Below are 19,162 nucleotides of genomic sequence, written 5' to 3'. Positions count from 1 at the left end.
AGGGATTGCCATTGTGTAACAAATGTGATCACCTCAAGGCGAGATGGATCAATCTTGAAAACCGCTTCAGAAAGAAGCACGAAAGTGCTGAATCTACTTGGTTCCAAACAGCTAGAGGCTTCAATTTACCTGATAAATTCGAATCCAAAGAAGAGCTGTTGCAAAATTAATGGCATTCTCTATCCAATAATTAATCCTACAGGTGCAATTTAACTTTTACTACTCTATCCTTAACTAGATTCTCGTTTCTCTATTTTGTCGCATCCTGTTGAACCTTCCTAGAGAATCTAAATTACAACTCTGTCTTGTTCTCGGATGTTACACCCTGCCTGACTGTTTTTTAGGAGGAAAATAGGAGAAGTAGAACCATGGCATGCACTAAAGACTTTCAGCTTACACTTCTACAATGTTGCATTCCCTTACCAGTACTCAGGAAAGAATCAGCAAATTCTCAACCAGAAGGTTAATCTCCACAAATCTTGTGTCTGCATACTACTAGATTATTCAAACTGTTAAAGTATTGATACCCTGAATTAAATCAGTCCAAATTGTACCATTTTGGATGCTTCCCAATAAAACCGAATCAATTGCTTCCTTATAGGTTCATTTTTTTTTTCAGGTATATAGGTTCGTTTTTTAGGGAAAAAATGAAGTGAGAACTTTGACTTTATTATTACTTAAAGCACTAGAAAACTGAAGTAGTAACCGATGGTGGAGTACTTCTACGAGACCAAGCCGAACTTCCCAATTGACACTTTGTTCACTTGAATCCAAATAACACGGCTGTGTCATTTTCAGGCTGTAAAATGGTGATCTTTGCCATACAAACACTGCCGAAGCATATATCCTGGTTGTGAAAATTAAGTACCATCTGATTCTGAACCCAAATTACTATATCTTCTTAAGTTTGTCCTTTTTAATCTTCCCTCAACTGAAACCATGCATTCATGAATTACAAAGTAAACATAGGTTTAGGAAAAGAGACTTTGCGGTAGCAAACAAATATTAACTTTAGGTTCCATCCAGAAATTGATCGATATGAATAATCTGATCTTTTCAGTAACCAGCATTTCCGCAACATACTTAAAAGGGAAAAGGAGTAACATAGAGACCAACACAGACTCTTCTAATTCTAATAATGCCCAAGAGCATTATTAGAAGCTCACAAGATTATTGGCATACAAACACTCATTATCCATCCAGAATGATAAATTAGACCAAATAAACATGCAAAATTAGGTAAATTATGCATAGGCCTCAGGGTTTGCCAAAAGGTAGGCTTCCACAAGTTTGAAGACCCCTGCAGCCTTTTCCTTGCCATCCTTGATCTCCTCTTCTTTGATCTCCACACCTGGTTTTGTATGGTATGTGCTAACATTCTTGCCTTTGCAACCCCCATCAGGAGAAGGCTCAAACTTCATTTCATAAGAAATTGAATCAAGCTTGTCCATCAAAGCATCGCCATCAATCAGGGTATAAGCATAGGTCAAATTCTCCTTGTCTACCGCATCAATCCTATGCTTCACATACTTGAACTGGCTACCTGCATATGTTACCCAAAAAAAAAAAAAATCCAAAGTACATTCCATCTTAATCTACACATTGGTAAATATTGTTAATGAACCATGTCAAGAGTAGAATTAATTGTCTTGCCTTCTCCAAAGTTCATTTTCTTGATGCTTCCAGGGCCTCCATCGCCTTCGATTAGCTCAACATTCTTTACAGCTTGAGGAGCAATCTTGGGGATGAGATTGTCAGAATCAAGGATCAAGGCCTTGAACAATCTGGAGGCCGGGATGGTGCTGGTGAACTCTTCAGTGAAGGTAACAGCACCCATGATTGATCTCCTAGGAAGTTTTAAAGATGCTGAACTACTAGAATGGGATGACAATTTTGGGGTGTGAAGAGAATGTGAGAGATGCGATTCTATTTATAGACTGAAACATGGCTTCATCATTCACGCACTTCACCATTGTTTGATAACATTAAAGATTATCAATTATTAGATGGTAAAAACTAGTGAGGAATTTAAATGAGGAAGTTACAAGCCCATTACTCCTGTTGTTAGCCTATTGAGGTGGGATAGAACTAACAACTTTTATTGCAACAAATTCAGCTATTCAATATATGCCATTTAGAACCACATATGCATAACAAATCTGTAATTCCCACATTTTTTCTTTTAAAAATAGATTTTGTACCTTTTTTTTTTTGGCAATTACATGTCATGTGAGCAATGCTAGACCATAGTATCCTGCTGCCATATCAAGTTTTGAACTTGAAGGGCCTGTTTCCTTCTTCTTCTTCTTCTTGTATTAAATGCTCGGCTTTTTATAGTTATAAACTCGTTACTAGCAACTGGAAGTATTGCTGATCCATCACCACAGCTGCCAACATAACTACTGTCTAGATACTATTTTAACAATGTTGCAACTTAGTAATCCTATAAAACTTTAAAATTGAGCTACGGAAAGTTTGCATATTATCCTCCAAGAGTTCTACAGGCTGATGTTTCATTCAATTTCTTCCATCCCTCAAACCCCTAATGAATTATATCCTGATTCAAGGTATGAAGCTTTAACTAAACTTGTATTGGGATGAGGTTATATACCACAGAAAAACTAATTTCGAAGTTGATTCTAAGTTTTGATTTCGCTGTCAAAAGTGGGTGAAGGGCAAGAGGAGCAGAGAGTAGCATTTTAAATGGCCGAAAAGTCTGGTTGTTGCAATAGACATCCTGTTATTAATTTCCAAAATAGGCCCCAGCATATACTTGGCAAATGCATCTGGCAAAACTATTTAGACAACTTTGATTCTTGAAAACTACCAGTGTTTCTTGCAAGATCAAGTTTCGTTATCACTAGCTTGATTCTTTACATACATGTAATCCAGAACGTTAATTTTCTGGACTTTAAAGAAAGCAAAGAGTACTAGTCTAATTGCCCTCCAGTCTCCAATCAGTGCAAAAGTTGACCCATTAAAATGCCAACTCAATTAGATCACTCTCCTTCATAGTTTGCTTGGATTCAATCAATCAAAGCTGATGAGAACTCTTTCCAGGTGCCTCAAAACGCGGCTGATGACTAAACTAGCCTGAGCTTATCGGGTCCCGACCCAAAGGTGACTCAACTTGTAAGTTTGTAGCAGCGCCCAATAGCATTAGAAAATCTGTTCCCAAGGGGCAAGACCGAGCCTGGCTCAAGTAAATGTGGCTCACATCTGTTTTCCTAATTCCTTCCTCTTGCTTTGCTTTCTTTTAACGTCAATTAAATGCTGAAATTAACATATCAAGACTTTTTTTTTTTTTTGTTTAAGGGAAGATTTTCTTTAATATATTTTATAGGAGTTTTTTTGTTTTCAATCGACGGTTGATTTGGTTTATTGTATCTTGACATTATTATTATTATTATTTTTTTTTTTATAGATTAGCTGAAGATAGATAGATATATATATATATATATACACACACATAAGAAACAGAACACGCTAGATTTCGTATTTCAACAACTTTTAAGTATGATAATCTTCTGATCAACAAGGAATCGATGCCATCATACTTGTTGCTTAAAATCTGCACCTGCATTAAAGAGTCGATCTTCTTCATTTTCTATTTATCTCTTGATTATATATATATATATCCAATTAGTAGTGAGCAAAAGTAGTCTCTTTTTTTTTTCCTTTTTGGGTACAGTAGTTAGATGGCAAACCTCTTTTGGAATTAGGTTGGCTATGAGTAATTGAAATTACTTGTTGGACTTGAACTAATTGTACGTACGATGCTTAGATAGTCAGACGGGTAACTCCTTTCTGTAGTTAGACGGTTGTCAGTTAAATCAAATCTAGTTCTTTGACACCAACAAAGACTAAAACAGCAAAGAAACTTTTCAACTGATTATACAAAATATATTTCAACGTGGTAGTGAAAACTATATAATATAGTAGTATTTGCTTCTTTACGTGTATTCTTTACAAATACATATATACCATCTCTTCAATCCAAACCGTGCGTGCAACATAGGCAACATCATCATTTTGTATACCACCCAAAGCTTCAGTAGCATTTATTATGAAGGCAATGATCTAGTACTTAATTAATAGCCTTGCCTTGGGTGTAAAAAAAAAAAAAAACCCAAAAATTAAAGTAAATAAAAAAAAAACCCACACTTTGGAGTTTGAAACCAGGCACACGCTAAAAGATTTATTCTTGCTTCTGCAGAAAATTCAAAATTGATGAAGAAGAGTGGAATTGATTAGTAGGCATCAGGGTTTGGGAGCCTCTGGCCTTGAAGACTCCAGCGGACTTGTCTTTGCCAGACTTGATTTCCTCTTCGGTGATCTTGGCATCATCCTTGGTGTAGTAGGTGCTCTTGCTCTTGGTAATGGATCCACCGTCAGCAGAGGCTTCGATTTTAACCTCGTAAGAGATTTTCTCAATCACATCCCCCAAAACATCGCCCTCGAACACGGTGTATTTGAACCCGAAATTCTCCTTGTCGAGCTCATCAACGCGGTGCTTCATGCTCTTGTATTGGCTGCCTGTTTTGTTTTATTATGAATAATATATATGTAGTTCAATTGAATTAAAAGAGTACTTGTGCACGCATGCATATGTTGCATGATGATGATGATGGGTAGAGTAGGAGGTACTACGTGCTGACCTTCACCAAAATGGGTGAGCTTGACGGTTCCAGCTCCACCATCACCTTGGAGGGTTTCGACGCTCTTGATGGCCTGAGGCAAGATCTTGGGGATGAGGTTGTCAAAATCAAGGATGAAAGCCTTGAAGAGCTTTGCTGCTGGGACTGAGGAGGTGACCTCGTGATCGTAAGTGATGACACCCATGATACCTGCGATGGAGAAGTTGAAAGGAAAAATGACCCAGAAAACACTCGAAAGAGAAGACAGCGAATGAAGCTAGCTACTGTTGAGTGGGAAGATGTCTATCTTGGTTGGTTGGCTGGCTGGTGGGTGCACGATAGTTTGAGGAGTTTGGGGCAGTATTTGTGGAGCGAAAATCCAGGGCTTCTCATCTCATGAGTCATGACTGAAAACGGGCATTAAAATTTAAAATATGTACGTGTCGTGCTGTTTCTGTGGGTCAAGGTCTTCCTTCCCAGTTCATACGCAAAAAGTCAAAAGATTATACTCCAATATTTTTGCTACAGTGTTGGTATAATTGAGCCAATTATTTTCCTTTAATTTCATTGCAAATTTTGGAAAGAGAGAGAATAAGAAGAGTGAAAATTCATAAATAGGTATAAGTTTTAGGAAATTTGTACACAAGGTCAGGGTCATTATTCATAAATTATAAAAAATTTTGCTGCAATCTAAATTACAAATTAACCCTTATGCGCGCATTAAGGGCACTTGTATTGTATGTGCACACTTGTACGTGCGCATAAGGGTAATTTAGTCATTTTGCAATAAAATTATTAGTTGCTTTAATTTAATTCGTGAGTTATTTACAACCTACTATTAGATTGTTAATATTCGTATTCCTTTTTTTTCAAAATTTAATTTTCCCAAATTATTTTTACGACATCATACTCTTCTGCTTGATAATGCCGTCCCATTTTTCTGACTTAATAATGAAAGCTCTTCCAGGAAGTATGGGACATTTCCAGGAAATGGTGCCGCAAGACTTTGTTGACTCAAGGGAAAAAGCCATTGTAAACTGTACAGTCCATCATAACATGTAGCAGCCCAAATTTCTGACCCTTAAAAATAAAAAGGGGGAAAAATATACAAAATGAGAGGCTGGAGGCAGGGGCCATCTTCTAGATATTGGGGAAAAAAGGTTTGCTATTTGCTATGTATATTGCCATTAGGGGGAAAAATTAGAATGAAGAAGAGGTGAAAATGGAACTAGCATTTTTTTTGCAAAAGATGAGAATTCTCTAATGGAATATACTACTTTACAGCATCAAGCTGTGTCTCCAAGATATCTTTCTTTTCTTTAAAAAAAAAAATATATATATATATATATATATATACATATATTTTCTTCTTTTGTTAGGATGATCTCTAGCATTATCTTCTAATATATAGCAGGGCCTAAACTGGAAAATTTGGAAAAAAAAAGTACTAGTACATGAAAATAACTAATTATATATATTTACCAGGAAAGTATATTTATCGTGCATGTCAATGTTGAGTTGTTGACTGCCAACATCGTAGGCCAACCCCGCCATACGATACGACTATTATTTGCTTCAGAAATAGAGAAGCCTACTTGGTCATTTGCCGGTACCATCATCGTAGCCTCACAAGTTGAACTCTATCCTGTTCAAATTAGTTCGTGTAATTTTTATAATTTTTTAATAAAAATTCATACCAATATTTGAATGCTGTAAAAATTACAAGTATGAGTTTGAATTTATAAGGTAGGTCACTATGGATTTTCATCGTTGCGAAGTTTCTCAGGCACTTGACCAGCTACAGTCATGTTCAAAAGAATTTCAATTCCATCTGATTTTGAGTCATGCAACCCGTCAATTTACGTAGAAAACATCCTTTCCCATGATGAGTAGACATCAAAAGTTTGAAGTTATACAATTATAGCAGAAAACACTCTAAACGCAAACTAGAAATATCTGTTGTACCAATCCAGCTGGTATAATTTATTTTCTTTCCCATGCAGGCTAGCTAGTTTTCAATGTTTCACGAACTTGATAATATATGAATCAGAAGATTAAAACTATTGTTCAGTTTTGAGTAACTAGCAAAGAGATCAAGATAAAGTTTCTAACCGTAATTAGATAGATTTAACTGCAAAGTTCAAAAGAAGCTGTGTCTAAGTACTTTAATTAGGTTTGTTTCTATCATGTCTGGGCAATTCATCACTCACGAGACGTGACTCATATATCAATCTAATTGATTTGTGGAATGTCCTTCTCTGCCTTTTGCTTTGTCGTGGACTTTCTCAGATTAATCACTCATGACAAGTGGAATTCAGGAGGAATTTCAGTACAGTGTGAGAAGAGATTTCAGGAGCAAGTCTGTATTGCACACTGGATTACAGTGTGGAGTAATAAAACAATGAGATGATAGGAATTATATATAGTAAAATGGAAACATCTGAAGGAAGATGTTGAGCCAAATAACCACCAAATAAATTCTAATGACACTAAAGAAATCAGACAGAACAAAGCTGTATGTTTAGTTACTTGTGCTCAGAAGACTTGACTGAGGTAGCAAATATTGCTTCAGTCGTAAGCATCAGGATTAGCCAGCAGGTAAGCTTCAACTGCTTTGAACATTGCCAATGCCTTCTCTTTGCCACTCTTTATTTGTTCTTCTGTCATCTGGATATCACCTTTCGTGTAGCAAGTGCTGGAGGTTTGGCAAACGGATCCTCCCTCTGGAGATTCCACAATCTTGATCACATAAGAGATTGATTCAAGCACGCCCATCAAAGCATCACCTTCCACTGTGCTGCTGTACTTGCAAGTGAAACTTTCTGTGTCAAGCTTGTCGACTCTGTGCTTCACGCTCGTGAACTGGCTGCCTGCAGTGTTAGGATCAGTCGATTTAATTTCCTATTTGATTGACGAGTTCTATACAAAGAAAATTAAGTGTAAGACTACTAGCCTTCTCCAAAAGTGGTCAGCTTGATGGTTCCAGCCCCACCGTCTCCCTCAAGGATTTTATGAAATTAAGGATTATCCATCATGTCTTATGAACTACTTGCTCATCTGCAGTGACTTGTTCTGCTCTGTGATTCGTGTCTTTCACAACCAAAGTTAAAAGTGGTGACATTCAGGCCGCGGGTTGACCAAGCAAGCCCTTGTTCTATGATCTAAGTTCAATATGATATCAGTTTTGAAGGATTCCTACGTAGTATATATATATTAAGCATTTTAGTTATTAACACGATAGAAACTTTGCTTTTGTTTCTGTCTTCTTCTGTTAAAGACAAGTATGTCCAGTTCAGGCTCAGACCATGGATGTGATAAGCTCCACACAATTGACACCTTCCGTATTTATTACTTCTGCATTAGGTTTGGGCACCCCACCATTGCTCTTATCAAAACTCAGCAGCACAAATTAAAGAAATTTCACACACCTAAACATCTCAACCATTACCCAGAAAAGTCATTTTGTCATTTTCACTTGGGGGACATGAAAGTTACTGCAACATCTTTCTTCAAGGCATGCAATGAAATTGAAAACTTCTTCAATTCCTGACTGAAAGTACTCAATTTTAGGACACGCAAGCAAATCCTTTCAGCTGAATCTTTCTTGACTTGTACCACATTTTCACCTATTCTTGACTCCAAAACATAAAATACTACTGCTAAGCAATTGCGGGAATGACTCGAAAGACTAAAATTAGTTTTTCCACTATAGAAAGTGTCACAGTACTCTCATATAAATTCTCTTGAATATGTACATTCATAGTAATTGTCTTCGTACATTCAATATGCAATAATGGACTTGCTTTTGTACTTGAATAAAATATATCCAATAATGGATACATTTATTTGAGTGGATTATTTTCCTCAGCTAAATGGCTTCATCTCAATCATGATGTCTAGATCCTAAATTTCACTCGGGTGTTTAATCAACTAACCCTTACCATAAGTGCTTCAAAAAATTAACTTTCAAAAGAAAATTTAAAAAAGAAAAATTCTTTCTCACAAAATTTGGTATGTTCAATGATGTTTTCTTTTTTTTAAAAAAAAATTCATTTTCTCACAAAATTTTTGTAAGTTCAAGTTGAATACACGTGGTATTTAGAAAAAGGGGAGAAAAGAAAAGAAAAGAAAAGAAAGAAAGAAGTTGATACACCTGGCAATTCCACGAGGCTGATTTTGGTAACTAAATCTCGAATTCTCTAGAAGATGGTCCATCACATTAACGGTGTACTCTCTTCATTTTCCATTGACCCCCAAGGCTCTCTTCTCCTCTCTCGAGGCACTTTTGGCTCGCTCGCCTACTTCGACTCGCCACAACTACAACATTAAGCATAACACAAAAACTTTCACCAACTCCCACCGACAAACTCACTCTATTTTTCACACACTCTGAATCACTCTCCTGAACAGGACCCTTCAAAAATTTTCACTTCAATTTTACTTAAACCCCTCTCAAAACCCATAAGATTAAATAATTCCAACTGTTTGTTTAGTTAAAAAGATTTTTTTTTTTTTTTTGGTTTTGAATTTGAATAATGGGGGATTATAGTTGGATTAGAAGCAGGCGAGGTGGGGAGGACAGATTTTATAGTCCGCCGGCACTGAGACAGCGACGGAAAACCCAGCAGCCGCAACACCAACAGAAACAGTTGAGATTTGCCCCGGTGAAAAGTGCTGGGTCCGGGACGGGTTCGGATGATGGGACGACCTCGTCAGCATCGACCAAGATAGGGGCGGCGGCGGTGGACCCGAGGATGGTGTCGGTTCAGTCGCCGGAAGTGGAGAATTTGACTAACTTGGATCGGTTTATAGAGCATACTACCCCTAGTGTTCCAGCTCAGTTTTTTCCCAAGGTAGAATTTCTTGGAAATTATCAGAAATGGCTTCCTGAGGAATCTGTTTCCGGCATGGCCTATTTGTTGCTTAGAAATGGCTTATTTGTTGCTTTTCTAAGCTTCTTGACTGGGGTTTTGATAATGAGGGGAGAATGTGTTGTTCCTTGGGGTTTTAAGTCTTGATGATAAAGTTCTTGAAATGTAAAGGTGTAGATTTTATGCCTGTTCGGTTAATGGAGAAGTTAAATTACAATGGAAAGTAGCACTATTTTCATTTTTGAGGTGGGACTGAAGTTCTTTTCTACGTTCGGATGAAAACGTTGTCCATTTTCCTTTTTCTGTTTTCATTGTTCAGTTTGAATGCTATCCGATTATTGCATTTCTATCTTGGCGCTTTAATGCTGAATTCTGTTGTCATGTTATCGGTAATTTCTTTGTTTGCAATCTTATGATTTTCTTGTTCTGCTTACTCTTTTCATGGTCTAACGGGTGTAAAAGAAGTGGAGGACGCCAAATAGAGAACAAAGAGGGGTTATGTTACTTAGCATGCAAGTATAAGTAAGACAAGTATTGTAATCTAGTGCTTTGACGCACAGATGGAACTGACATTAGGATGAAAACTTATACGGTTTTCTACTTTCTTTTTTTGGCTGTTTGGTTGTTTGAACATGGAAATATGTCGTTCAATAGAGGTTATCAAGGAGAGTTGTATTTGTGTATACATCTTTGATACTGTTGGAATATCTGGGTTAAAATGCGGTACATGTCAGCAGCATGTGGACTGTTGAAGAAGAAGCCCCTAGGGTTTTGTTTGATGAGAGAGTCATGCAATTTTGGGTTTGGAATGCTTTGTGTAAGATTAGTTGTTATTGGATGTCATCCAGGATAACATTATAAATGCAACAAGTTCTTGTTACTAATTATTGCGCAATGTGCGCCACGTGCCCACGTCAAGTGTTTCAATGAGTCATTTCATATGCCAGCTGAGTTTTTGTTTTAATTTTACTTATTATTGCAACATGGGGCTGGGCGCGTCAAGTCTTTCCTTATGTGTGGACATGCAGCTCATGACCACATTGAGTTAAGAGCTTCCATTGTTAGATTGCCAATCACGGCTTCAAACCTAATGAAACTCTGGGCCACAGCAATCTCTTTGTGCTTAAACGGCCTCAAAGCTGACTTTGCATGGTCCAATTTTAGCATAAGCACCAAGAGTGTCACAGTTAGTTCATAGTGTTTCCTTTTGTATCTAATTATTTGGGAGTCTGCTGGGGCTAATGGCATGGTGTGCTCTGTAGAACATTGGTTTGCCATTAGTAATATGATTCATCATACTTTCTTTCTGGCCTCATATTTGGGTACTTAAATTGGGATTCTTTGACTGTATGTGTTATAACTATCAAAGAAAACTGAAACTACCACTCCTTCCTCCTCATTGGTTGGCATTCCTTTTCTATCTCTCATTGTCCATGGTTTATTGAAGCTCATTCCAGACTGTGTTCCACTGGACTAATTTGTATGCCTCTTCTAGTCTTTTTGTGCAAGATAATAATAATTGCTTTCTTGGAATGAGCAAAACGAACATCAAATTTATTTGTCCATTTATTGCTATTCTTGAATGTGGCCTGTTTGCAACTGTAATTAACCTAATGGCTTTGGAGATTTGCAGACAACCATGAGGGAATGGAGAAACTATGATGACGAGTTCCATCCGTACTTTGTTCTGGGTGATCTGTGGGAATCTTTCAAGGAGTGGAGCGCGTATGGAGCCGGAGTTCCTTTAATCTTGAATGGGAGCGAGACTGTAGTCCAGTATTACGTCCCCTTCTTGTCTGGCATACAACTGTACATAGATCCGTCAAAACCTGTCATGAGGCAAAGGTACACTTTATGACACATGCCTTCTGTGCTATGTGCTGTAAATTGAATGTCTGTTATTTATAAAGATGAAAGGAAGTTGAGTTCAGTTCGATTCTTGAACGATTTTTGTTGACGAGATGCTGGCGTGTTAGTTGTTTACCTGGAAAACAGACTGCAACTATCTGTACAAGCATTATGATCTCCTTTCTTATTGTTTTTGTAATTGTTATGCTTTTGTGTGAGCATATGTGTGTGTGTGGCAGGTTGGTAGAGTTTGAAATTGGTCATTCTCTCCTGAATTCCATGGTTCATTTCTTGCCATTTATGCAACCAAGACACTGTGCGTGTAATTAGGAGGCTCATCTTACATCTCCCTTACAGCCACCTTACATATTCCTGGTTTTGGACCTTGTCAAATCTTTCTGTTCTTTTCTAGCTAGTGTGGTGCATGATTTACTAGTGAGTAAATGTATACTTTCTTTTTTGGCTGAGAATGCTCGTCAGTGCATAGGTTGGTTTAAAAGTTCTTTATGTAGCCAAATGCTTTTATATGAAGCCAACTCAAATAGTTCATTAATAAGTTGAAGAATTAGGAGTACGCATTACTAGATTCATTCTTTCATCATGTTTCATTTTTCGCCCTTGATCCTTTACTTCGTGGAGCTTTTAGAAAAAGAGTTCTCAACTAGAGGCATTCATAAATATGACCATGATAGTGAAATGAGTGCACTGATTTGAAAGAAAGCCAAGCCTGAGCTGTGAGTACCTGAGACTTTTGGAGATTAGTGAATTTACTAAAATTTATGTTAGAAAAACTAGTCTTTAATATATCAGGTTTCCAAGTAGTTACCAGGTATTTCACACAAAAGAATTGATGTTGGGTAGTACAATGTAGTTCGAGTTCAGTTGAAAGATGTAGTTGCCAAGGCTATTAGTTAATTGGGCTGTGTATGCCTTTAGTTGCATAAGTTTTTGGGCATGAAATAGGTTAACGCCTTTGCATGTTGAATCCAGTGGACTAATTGTTTTCTTTTCAATTTCTGTTCTGGGGCTAATTCTATGACAGGAGGCCAGGTGAGGAAAGTGATGCTGATTCTTCCAGGGAGACCAGTAGTGATAGTAGTGGGGAAATTGGAGCTGATGGAGGCAGCAGTAGTGCTCAACGAACTGAGAGGCAGCAGCACCATACTAGTACACCTGCTCAAGGATTGAGCAGAATCTCACTAGCACATAATCCATTCTCGGGACTGTCTGGTGATGAAGATGAGATCAAGAACCCTTCTGGCCTTCTCATATTTGAGTATTTTGCTAAGGATCAGCCTTATGGGCGTGAACCTCTGGTTGATAAGGCAAGTTCTCTAATTTAGACGGCAGTGCGTAAAACTGGTGTTTTTTCAAGTTTCATGAAAGTTATGTTTAATTATTGCATGCAACAGGTTTCACACCTTGCATCCCAGTTCCCTGAGCTCAAAACATATAAAAGTTGTGACTTGACTTCTGCAAGTTGGATTTCTGTGGCTTGGTAAGCTCTTGAATTTGAGCAAAGATGCAATAATAATGTGATAGTTCAACATCAGTCCTTGAACTAAGAGGAATTGTGTGTGTTTGTCATCATTCATCAAGGTACCCCATTTATAGGATACCTATGGGTCCGACTTTGCAGAGTCTTGATGCCTGCTTTCTGACGTACCATTCCCTGTCAACACCTTTGAGAAGTAAGTACATTTTCCCATTCCCTCCCCCCCCTTCTCCTTTACTAGCCATCTCTTTCTTTTCTGTCTTTTCTTGAATGTTTTGTAGATGAACGGGGATTGTCCTATTTTTGCAGTAGCTAAAGATGGAGACTGGCCACATCTTCATTGTTCAGCCATTAGTGGCAAAACACAGGATGTGGGCATGCCTTTGAGATTGCAACTACCCACTTTTGGACTCGCTTCTTACAAGTTCAGGATTTCGTTTTGGAATCACAATGGAGGTTATGAATCTCAGAAGGCTGACTCTCTTAAGCAAGCTGCTGACAATTGGCTCCGGCGCTTGCAAGCCAATCATCCAGACTATAGGTGGTTTGAATCTCACTATGCATTTTGGTGGTGAAAGGGGAAATGCAAGCAGTCCCTTGCCCTTGTCCCCTTAGGATGATGTGGGCTGGGCGAATTCCAGTTTGTTTCAGCAATTTCCGCTCTTTATGTGCTAGTGTTATGCTGGAGCTCATATCTCAGCTATATATGGTGGCCAAACAAATGTATCCGTTGTATTTGGGGTTCCTTGTAGCCAACTTGCATTATGAAGCTTTTATAGGAGGGTATATGTCAGGACCTGGATGCAATAACCGAGTTCATAGTGGGGTTTAGGATGTGATGCGTTCTAAGCCATTTTGCCTGTTTACTTTTGAGCCTGTGTATTTGAAAGAACTTTTGCCAATTAGGTTTTCTGACGATGACGAATAGCTTGTAGGACTTGTATAGACCTGGCTTGTAACATTCGATGATTCTAATGTTGCCAGTTAGTAGTTACTACCAACTTTAGGAATTGGTGCGTGCTGATTTTCTTGTTTACAATGTTGAACTGATCCATCTTCGTTCTTCTTGTCGCCTCAATGTCTTGTACGTCACGGGGAATGTGCGAACCTGATGGATTTTTTTTTTTTTCTTTTGGCATCCATGGTACGGAAGTGATAGATAAAAGATTGTTGTTGCTCGAATCAAGCCTGGATTTTAAGTTTCCAAATCTTTTTCCAAGGAAAAGATGATGGTTTTGAAGAACACAATTGTCCTCTCCCACGTCCCACCTACCAGTCGCATGTGTTACTACTGTAAGGAAGGCCAAACGATCGAAAAGCTGACAAAAAGGAACCCAACTAGGCCCTTTCAGCCTTGATGCAGGCTTCACTAAACCAGCAATGCAATAATTTGTGACTCTTTTTTTCTCCTGTTTTTCGAGGGTCAAATGCAAGCAATGTTCCTAGATTCGCAGAAAAATTATCAGTGCATTCTAATTGGTGACTATTTGGGAGCCGAGGATGAAGGATCTGCTCCTCATCCTCAAAGCTGTTAGCTTGAGGTCCAGGTCTACCTCGTTGCAACCGTGTATTTGGGGCACATCATCATTTTACACACACCGAAGAAAAAGATCAAAAGGCCCTGTACAGGACCGACCGCACAGCACATATCAACTAAAAGCCACTTCTTCACCGTTTCCTCTATATTTATGTACAATACATAATAACCTCTACAACAATGAACCACAGGCCCTTTTAACCATTACACAATGTGGCATGTTCTCTTGGCCACACTCTCCACCTAGAACTCCAATTCCTAGCACATAATGAGCACAGCTGCTGCATACTTATAAATCATCATCGACAAAAGTTGATAGAAGGAGGCCCTGAACAAATTCACATTTCCGGCCCCTCTCTTCCTGGTCCTTCTCTGATAGCCGAGATGGCTGTGCACTCCTGCCACCATAAAATTTGATTTTTAGTAACACTATCGTAAAATGCATTAACAAGTATTACGGAATTAAATAAAAAACTTTGCATATGGCAATTCTTCTACTGCCTGGTACTGAGAGATGAAACTGGAAAAGCAATACAATCTTGGTTATGATATCAAAGAAACTAGAACTGTTGTGTTACAAACAAGTACCCAAGAAAGCCAAAGCCCAATCAAGTGTCACATTGAAGTACAGAATACATCCATCACCATATAAATAAATTTCAAGATTTTCCAACCTTGGTCCTTCTGCCGCCCTATGTCCATGATTTCAAGTGTGTTTTTTTTTAAATCTCAATTCTTTTCACATTCCAATTTCTTACTATGACAAACTGATTGGGCACTGAATGCAGCACTTCACAGTAAAATGACATTACTTGTTTCGTATGTAAGAAGAAATATTTTCTTTCAGACAAGTACCAGGAGTTGATCAACATCCACCATTCTGTACCATGTTGAATTGTAGATTGTAACATCATTGCTTCAATCATAAACATTCAAATAAATGTCACAATCTTTTTCCACCATTTTTAGAAGAACAAATTACAGGTTGGTTAGATTTTGTAGAAATCAAGTATTGTATATTTGGCGTCAAGATCATTCTCCCTCCAAATTGTAACTATAGTTTGGATGTAATTACGGCACATAGTGAATGATCAGTAATTGACTTCACGCAGAATCATAGAATTCAACTGCAAAAGTTTCTAAAAGTAAAACTAAATGAAGAACAATAAAGCCACAAATGATTAGGCTACTGCTGAAGTAACAAAAGAAGGCTCAAGTAATCATCCGATTGACATGACACTTTCATGATATACTTGAGTACTTGAGTTCTTAATGCATCATTGCCAATCATTTGCTCTCGTCATTAGAAAAACATCGAACCGTAAGTCCAAGAAAACGGTAACTAATGATTATGTTTTGATACATGAGCTCATACCTCTCAGACAAGTCCTCAGCAGAGCCATTCCACTGGGTGCGAGCTTCACTTGAGGAGAAGGGTTGAACTGTCAGTGGTTCATCAGCTGCTGGTGGATTACATATAAATGAAGATAGCAGTGAATCAGGTTGAGAAGTAGAGGAAGGGATAATGCTTGAGGAACCACCAAGGAGGGATTGAAAGTTTCCTTCCCTCAACTCCCTTTTTAAAATCGATAATGGTGTACCGGATCCACCTCTGCGGTATCTCCTCTTGCGTTGCACGTAATGACCAGTCAAGAAGAAGCAAAGGGCCAAGAATCCCAAATACATACCCAATACACTAGTCCTATTCTTCACATTCCTTCTAAACTATCAAGCCTCCCCCAACACAGAAATTCATTTGAATATGTCTCTAGACATAGGGTAGACAAAGACACAGAAAGACACATGCAGCACAAATTCACACACACACGTACAGACACACACACACAGACAGAGTGCAAGTGCAAGCGAGATCGAGAGAGAGAGTGTGTGTGTGCGCGCTAAAAGACTGCAAGTAATATTAGATTAAATAGCAGAATGAAAAGGATATTTTTAGAAGATTTCCATGTTGCATGGTAACATGATCGATTAGATCAATCCCCACTCTTTTTGCACAGACAGGGCAAACCTGCATTTGAAATATTATTCCAATATAAGTAGATCAACACACAACTAAGATAAATTAACAGATGCAAGCAACACATAAGACCTTCAATCAAGTGAATTTGCTACTGAATCAGTAAGACACACCACATCCTAGCACTTCTTTTTAAGTATAAATAATGAAAGCAATCAAGCAAGGCCATCACTTCAGTTCACTGGACTGTCACCTAGATCATCATATTATACTCATTTTGAAATATTCAATGACAAAAATTTTCCAAAGCCTCACCACTAATTAACATCATTCAGACATTTGAGATCATGATTTACTTTTCCATGGAAAGATAATTATTTGTTTAAAGGAAGGACTCTTCATGCTCTTAATGCCCCATTTGAATGCTCAATAACAACAAGTATCCCCTAAACTGAATGATAACTTCTTAAGCAGCATTGTTATTTGCCACCAAAGAAAGAAAAAAAAAAAGTAATAACTTGGTACACAAATCGTCAGAGGCCAATTGCGCACTGAACCATGAAATTACAGCTAGTGAACTTACCCTGGGCCAACACCAAAAAACCTTTCATTTTGCAAATTTCATAAAGGTAATACGTCATAACTGAATTAAACTGTACACCTGGGCCAAAACAATAAAATGAAGAAACAGAACCTACCCCATTCTTGGCTTCAACGGCATGCTCTTCATCAATGTGACAACAGAGGCCAACAATGTCAAAATCCTCAGCGCAGAAAGGGCACAAAAATTCTGGTCGCAACTCCTCTTCCCCACCCTGATAATACTCTTCTCCTACATTGTATACATCTACATAATCATTACAAGTCACAACCATTTCCAGTCCCAGCAAAAACATAACAGTAGAAACATGTGCAACAAGCAACTGAAAAAAAATGAAAACTAAACTTATTTCTCCAATAAACCACCAACAAATAAAGACCCAAGTTATGATTTCCACTGAAATTTAATCTTTACTTAAAAAAGGAAAAAGACCCAGAATAACAAGCCGGTCTGCATATATCATGATATAAAAAGATTAATGGAAACCCAAGTACCAATTCTCTAATGCCAAAACCGGTCAAGTACACAATTAGAGTATAAAGAGCACAAGAAAAGAAAAAAGAACAATAATTTCAGAACAAAGTAAAAAAGCTTGAAACTTTACTTTCAACTTGCTTCATGTCCGAACCAAAAAACATCATAAGGTCACATTTTCTACTTCATCTAACTTCTCAACCTTCTAAACATTTTTCCTTACACCCAAAAAAAAAAAGGATTGACGAATCAATAAACAAAGTCAGCAAGTCTTAATTTCCATGCAATTTCCAGGTAAAAAAGAACACGGGAAATGAGTAGAAAAAGGAGTAATTTAATTAAGACAAACCTGATCGTGATTGGAATCGTCGAGAAGAAGGGGCAATTCGAATCCATGAATCAGAGTCCATTCTCTTTTTTCTTCTTTTCTTTCTTTAAGGAAAAAAGGAAAGTTTTTCTTGGAAAAAATAAAAAGTTCTTACGGTTCTGAATCCTTAAACTAGATATTCTCTCCAATGTTCCAACCTTCGCACAGAATATAAATATATATTTATATTTATATAAATATGTCTATAAAAATTTGCGCACGCGAATAGATACAAAAGGAGAAGAAGGGAAATGAAGGTTCCAAGAAATGGAGAAGAGAGCAGAGAGAAACACCCCACCAAACTTCTGGTTACGAAAATTGTCCAAATGTTTATATACGGGTTCGGTGGTAAAACTGGGTTTGGGTTTGGCGACATTTCCTTACGTGCCACTTGCAACATGTTTTTTTTTTCCCTTAATTTCTACTAAATCCACATCTTCCACGAACTGATGACTCGTACAAGAGTGACTAGCCTTGTAAAATTTGTGGGCTTGGGATAAAAAAAAAAAAAAAAAAACACGTATACGTAGCCTTTTTCATCCCATGACCTACTACTCGTTGGAGATGAAGCATCTGATTGAAATTACCGAGTTGATTATTTTAGAGATACGTAGTTCAAGCAGAACCAGCTTATTTTGTTAATGTTATACTGCCGTGTATTGTGTATTAGTCCAATGAATAGTAATTAACTTGAGACCGCTCTTGAATTTTCTTTAAAATACAATTTACATCTATCCGTTTGGATTGCTATTTTTAAAAATTTTTGTTAAAAAATGTATTATAATAATTCGATATATGTAAGGTAAAAGAAAACTGAGTGAAAATATATTCAATAAAAATGTAAAAAAAATTTCTACAGACAACTACAATCCAAATTGACCAAATAACTCCGATAATTTGTGCATGCATAGTTCTACTTGACTTATAACTTTATTGTACAATCAAGTAAGATTAAGTAAAATGTGTTGAATTTAATACCTCTTACTTGGATTAAGTAGTTCTACTTGACTTATAACTTTATAGGTTTAAGTAGAATGTGCTGAATTTAATACCTCTTACTTACTAAAAAAAAAATTTTTTAGAAGAGACTAGTGTATTAATTGTTAATATTGAAATCCTAGAAATTAAAGTTTTAGATTTAAACTTTCCCTGTTCCCCTTCCAATTTTTTAAATCCTACACCTCTCTTGCTAAAATAAAGTTGATGAACGATTGTTTTCCATGTTGTTGCTCCGACAAGACAAGAGAACAATAATAGTCATCAGTCGGAGTCGGGGGTTTGGTTCCAAAATACGTGTTTGACCATTACTCCTTTTGCCTTTGAATTTTTAGTGAGATCAACAGTTCAGTTGATGCGG

At 37.4% G+C, this 19,162-nt stretch overlaps 4 protein-coding genes and 1 pseudogene across 6 annotated transcripts; 1 reads left to right on the top strand and 4 right to left on the bottom strand.

Moving 5' to 3' along the window:
* Positions 1-985: 985 nt before the first annotated feature.
* Positions 986-1,913, bottom strand: LOC113764816 (major allergen Pru ar 1-like). The gene is made up of 2 exons (XM_027308822.1): positions 1,654-1,913; positions 986-1,543 (listed from the first exon to the last, which is right to left on the bottom strand). Exons 1-2 carry the CDS (start codon positions 1,835-1,837, stop codon positions 1,245-1,247), a joined length of 483 nt encoding a protein of 160 aa, XP_027164623.1. The 5' UTR covers positions 1,838-1,913; the 3' UTR covers positions 986-1,244.
* Positions 1,914-4,171: 2,258 nt separating this feature from the next.
* LOC113765444 lies at positions 4,172-4,961 on the bottom strand (annotated as a pseudogene).
* A 2,244-nt stretch (positions 4,962-7,205) lies between these two features.
* Positions 7,206-7,645, bottom strand: LOC113764584 (major allergen Pru ar 1-like; the record flags this gene model as incomplete). The annotated part of the gene is made up of 2 exons (XM_027308518.1): positions 7,206-7,507; positions 7,591-7,645. Coding segments are annotated over 2 exons (357 nt in total), but the record flags the coding sequence as incomplete, so codon positions are not given.
* Positions 7,646-8,899: 1,254 nt separating this feature from the next.
* LOC113766860 lies at positions 8,900-13,861 on the top strand. 2 transcript variants are annotated; one of them, XM_027311021.1, is made up of 6 exons: positions 8,900-9,490; positions 11,142-11,353; positions 12,399-12,681; positions 12,769-12,854; positions 12,956-13,047; positions 13,133-13,223. In XM_027311021.1, the coding sequence occupies exons 1-6, from the start codon at positions 9,173-9,175 to the stop codon at positions 13,165-13,167; spliced, it is 1,026 nt and encodes a 341-aa protein (XP_027166822.1). In that variant the 5' UTR covers positions 8,900-9,172; the 3' UTR covers positions 13,168-13,223. The 2 variants fall into 2 exon arrangements, with proteins under 2 accessions (XP_027166822.1, XP_027166820.1); XM_027311019.1 differs by having other exon boundaries at positions 8,904-9,490; positions 13,161-13,861.
* A 437-nt stretch (positions 13,862-14,298) lies between these two features.
* Positions 14,299-18,095, bottom strand: LOC113766919 (protein DEHYDRATION-INDUCED 19 homolog 7). Of its 2 annotated transcripts, none has more exons than XM_027311076.1 (5): positions 17,788-18,095; positions 17,062-17,210; positions 16,337-16,414; positions 15,764-16,026; positions 14,299-14,786 (listed from the first exon to the last, which is right to left on the bottom strand). In XM_027311076.1, the coding sequence occupies exons 1-5, from the start codon at positions 17,846-17,848 to the stop codon at positions 14,678-14,680; spliced, it is 660 nt and encodes a 219-aa protein (XP_027166877.1). In that variant the 5' UTR covers positions 17,849-18,095; the 3' UTR covers positions 14,299-14,677. The 2 variants fall into 2 exon arrangements, with proteins under 2 accessions (XP_027166877.1, XP_027166878.1); XM_027311077.1 differs by having other exon boundaries at positions 17,062-17,195.
* Between the last annotated feature and the right edge of the window lie 1,067 nt (positions 18,096-19,162).

The sequence above is a fragment of the Coffea eugenioides genome, chromosome 3, assembly GCF_003713205.1.
Source record: "Coffea eugenioides isolate CCC68of chromosome 3, Ceug_1.0, whole genome shotgun sequence".
Taxonomy (NCBI): Eukaryota; Viridiplantae; Streptophyta; class Magnoliopsida; order Gentianales; family Rubiaceae; genus Coffea; species Coffea eugenioides.
The sequence above is the reverse complement of the archived record's forward strand: the minus strand, read 5'-3'. Positions and strand labels throughout refer to the sequence as shown.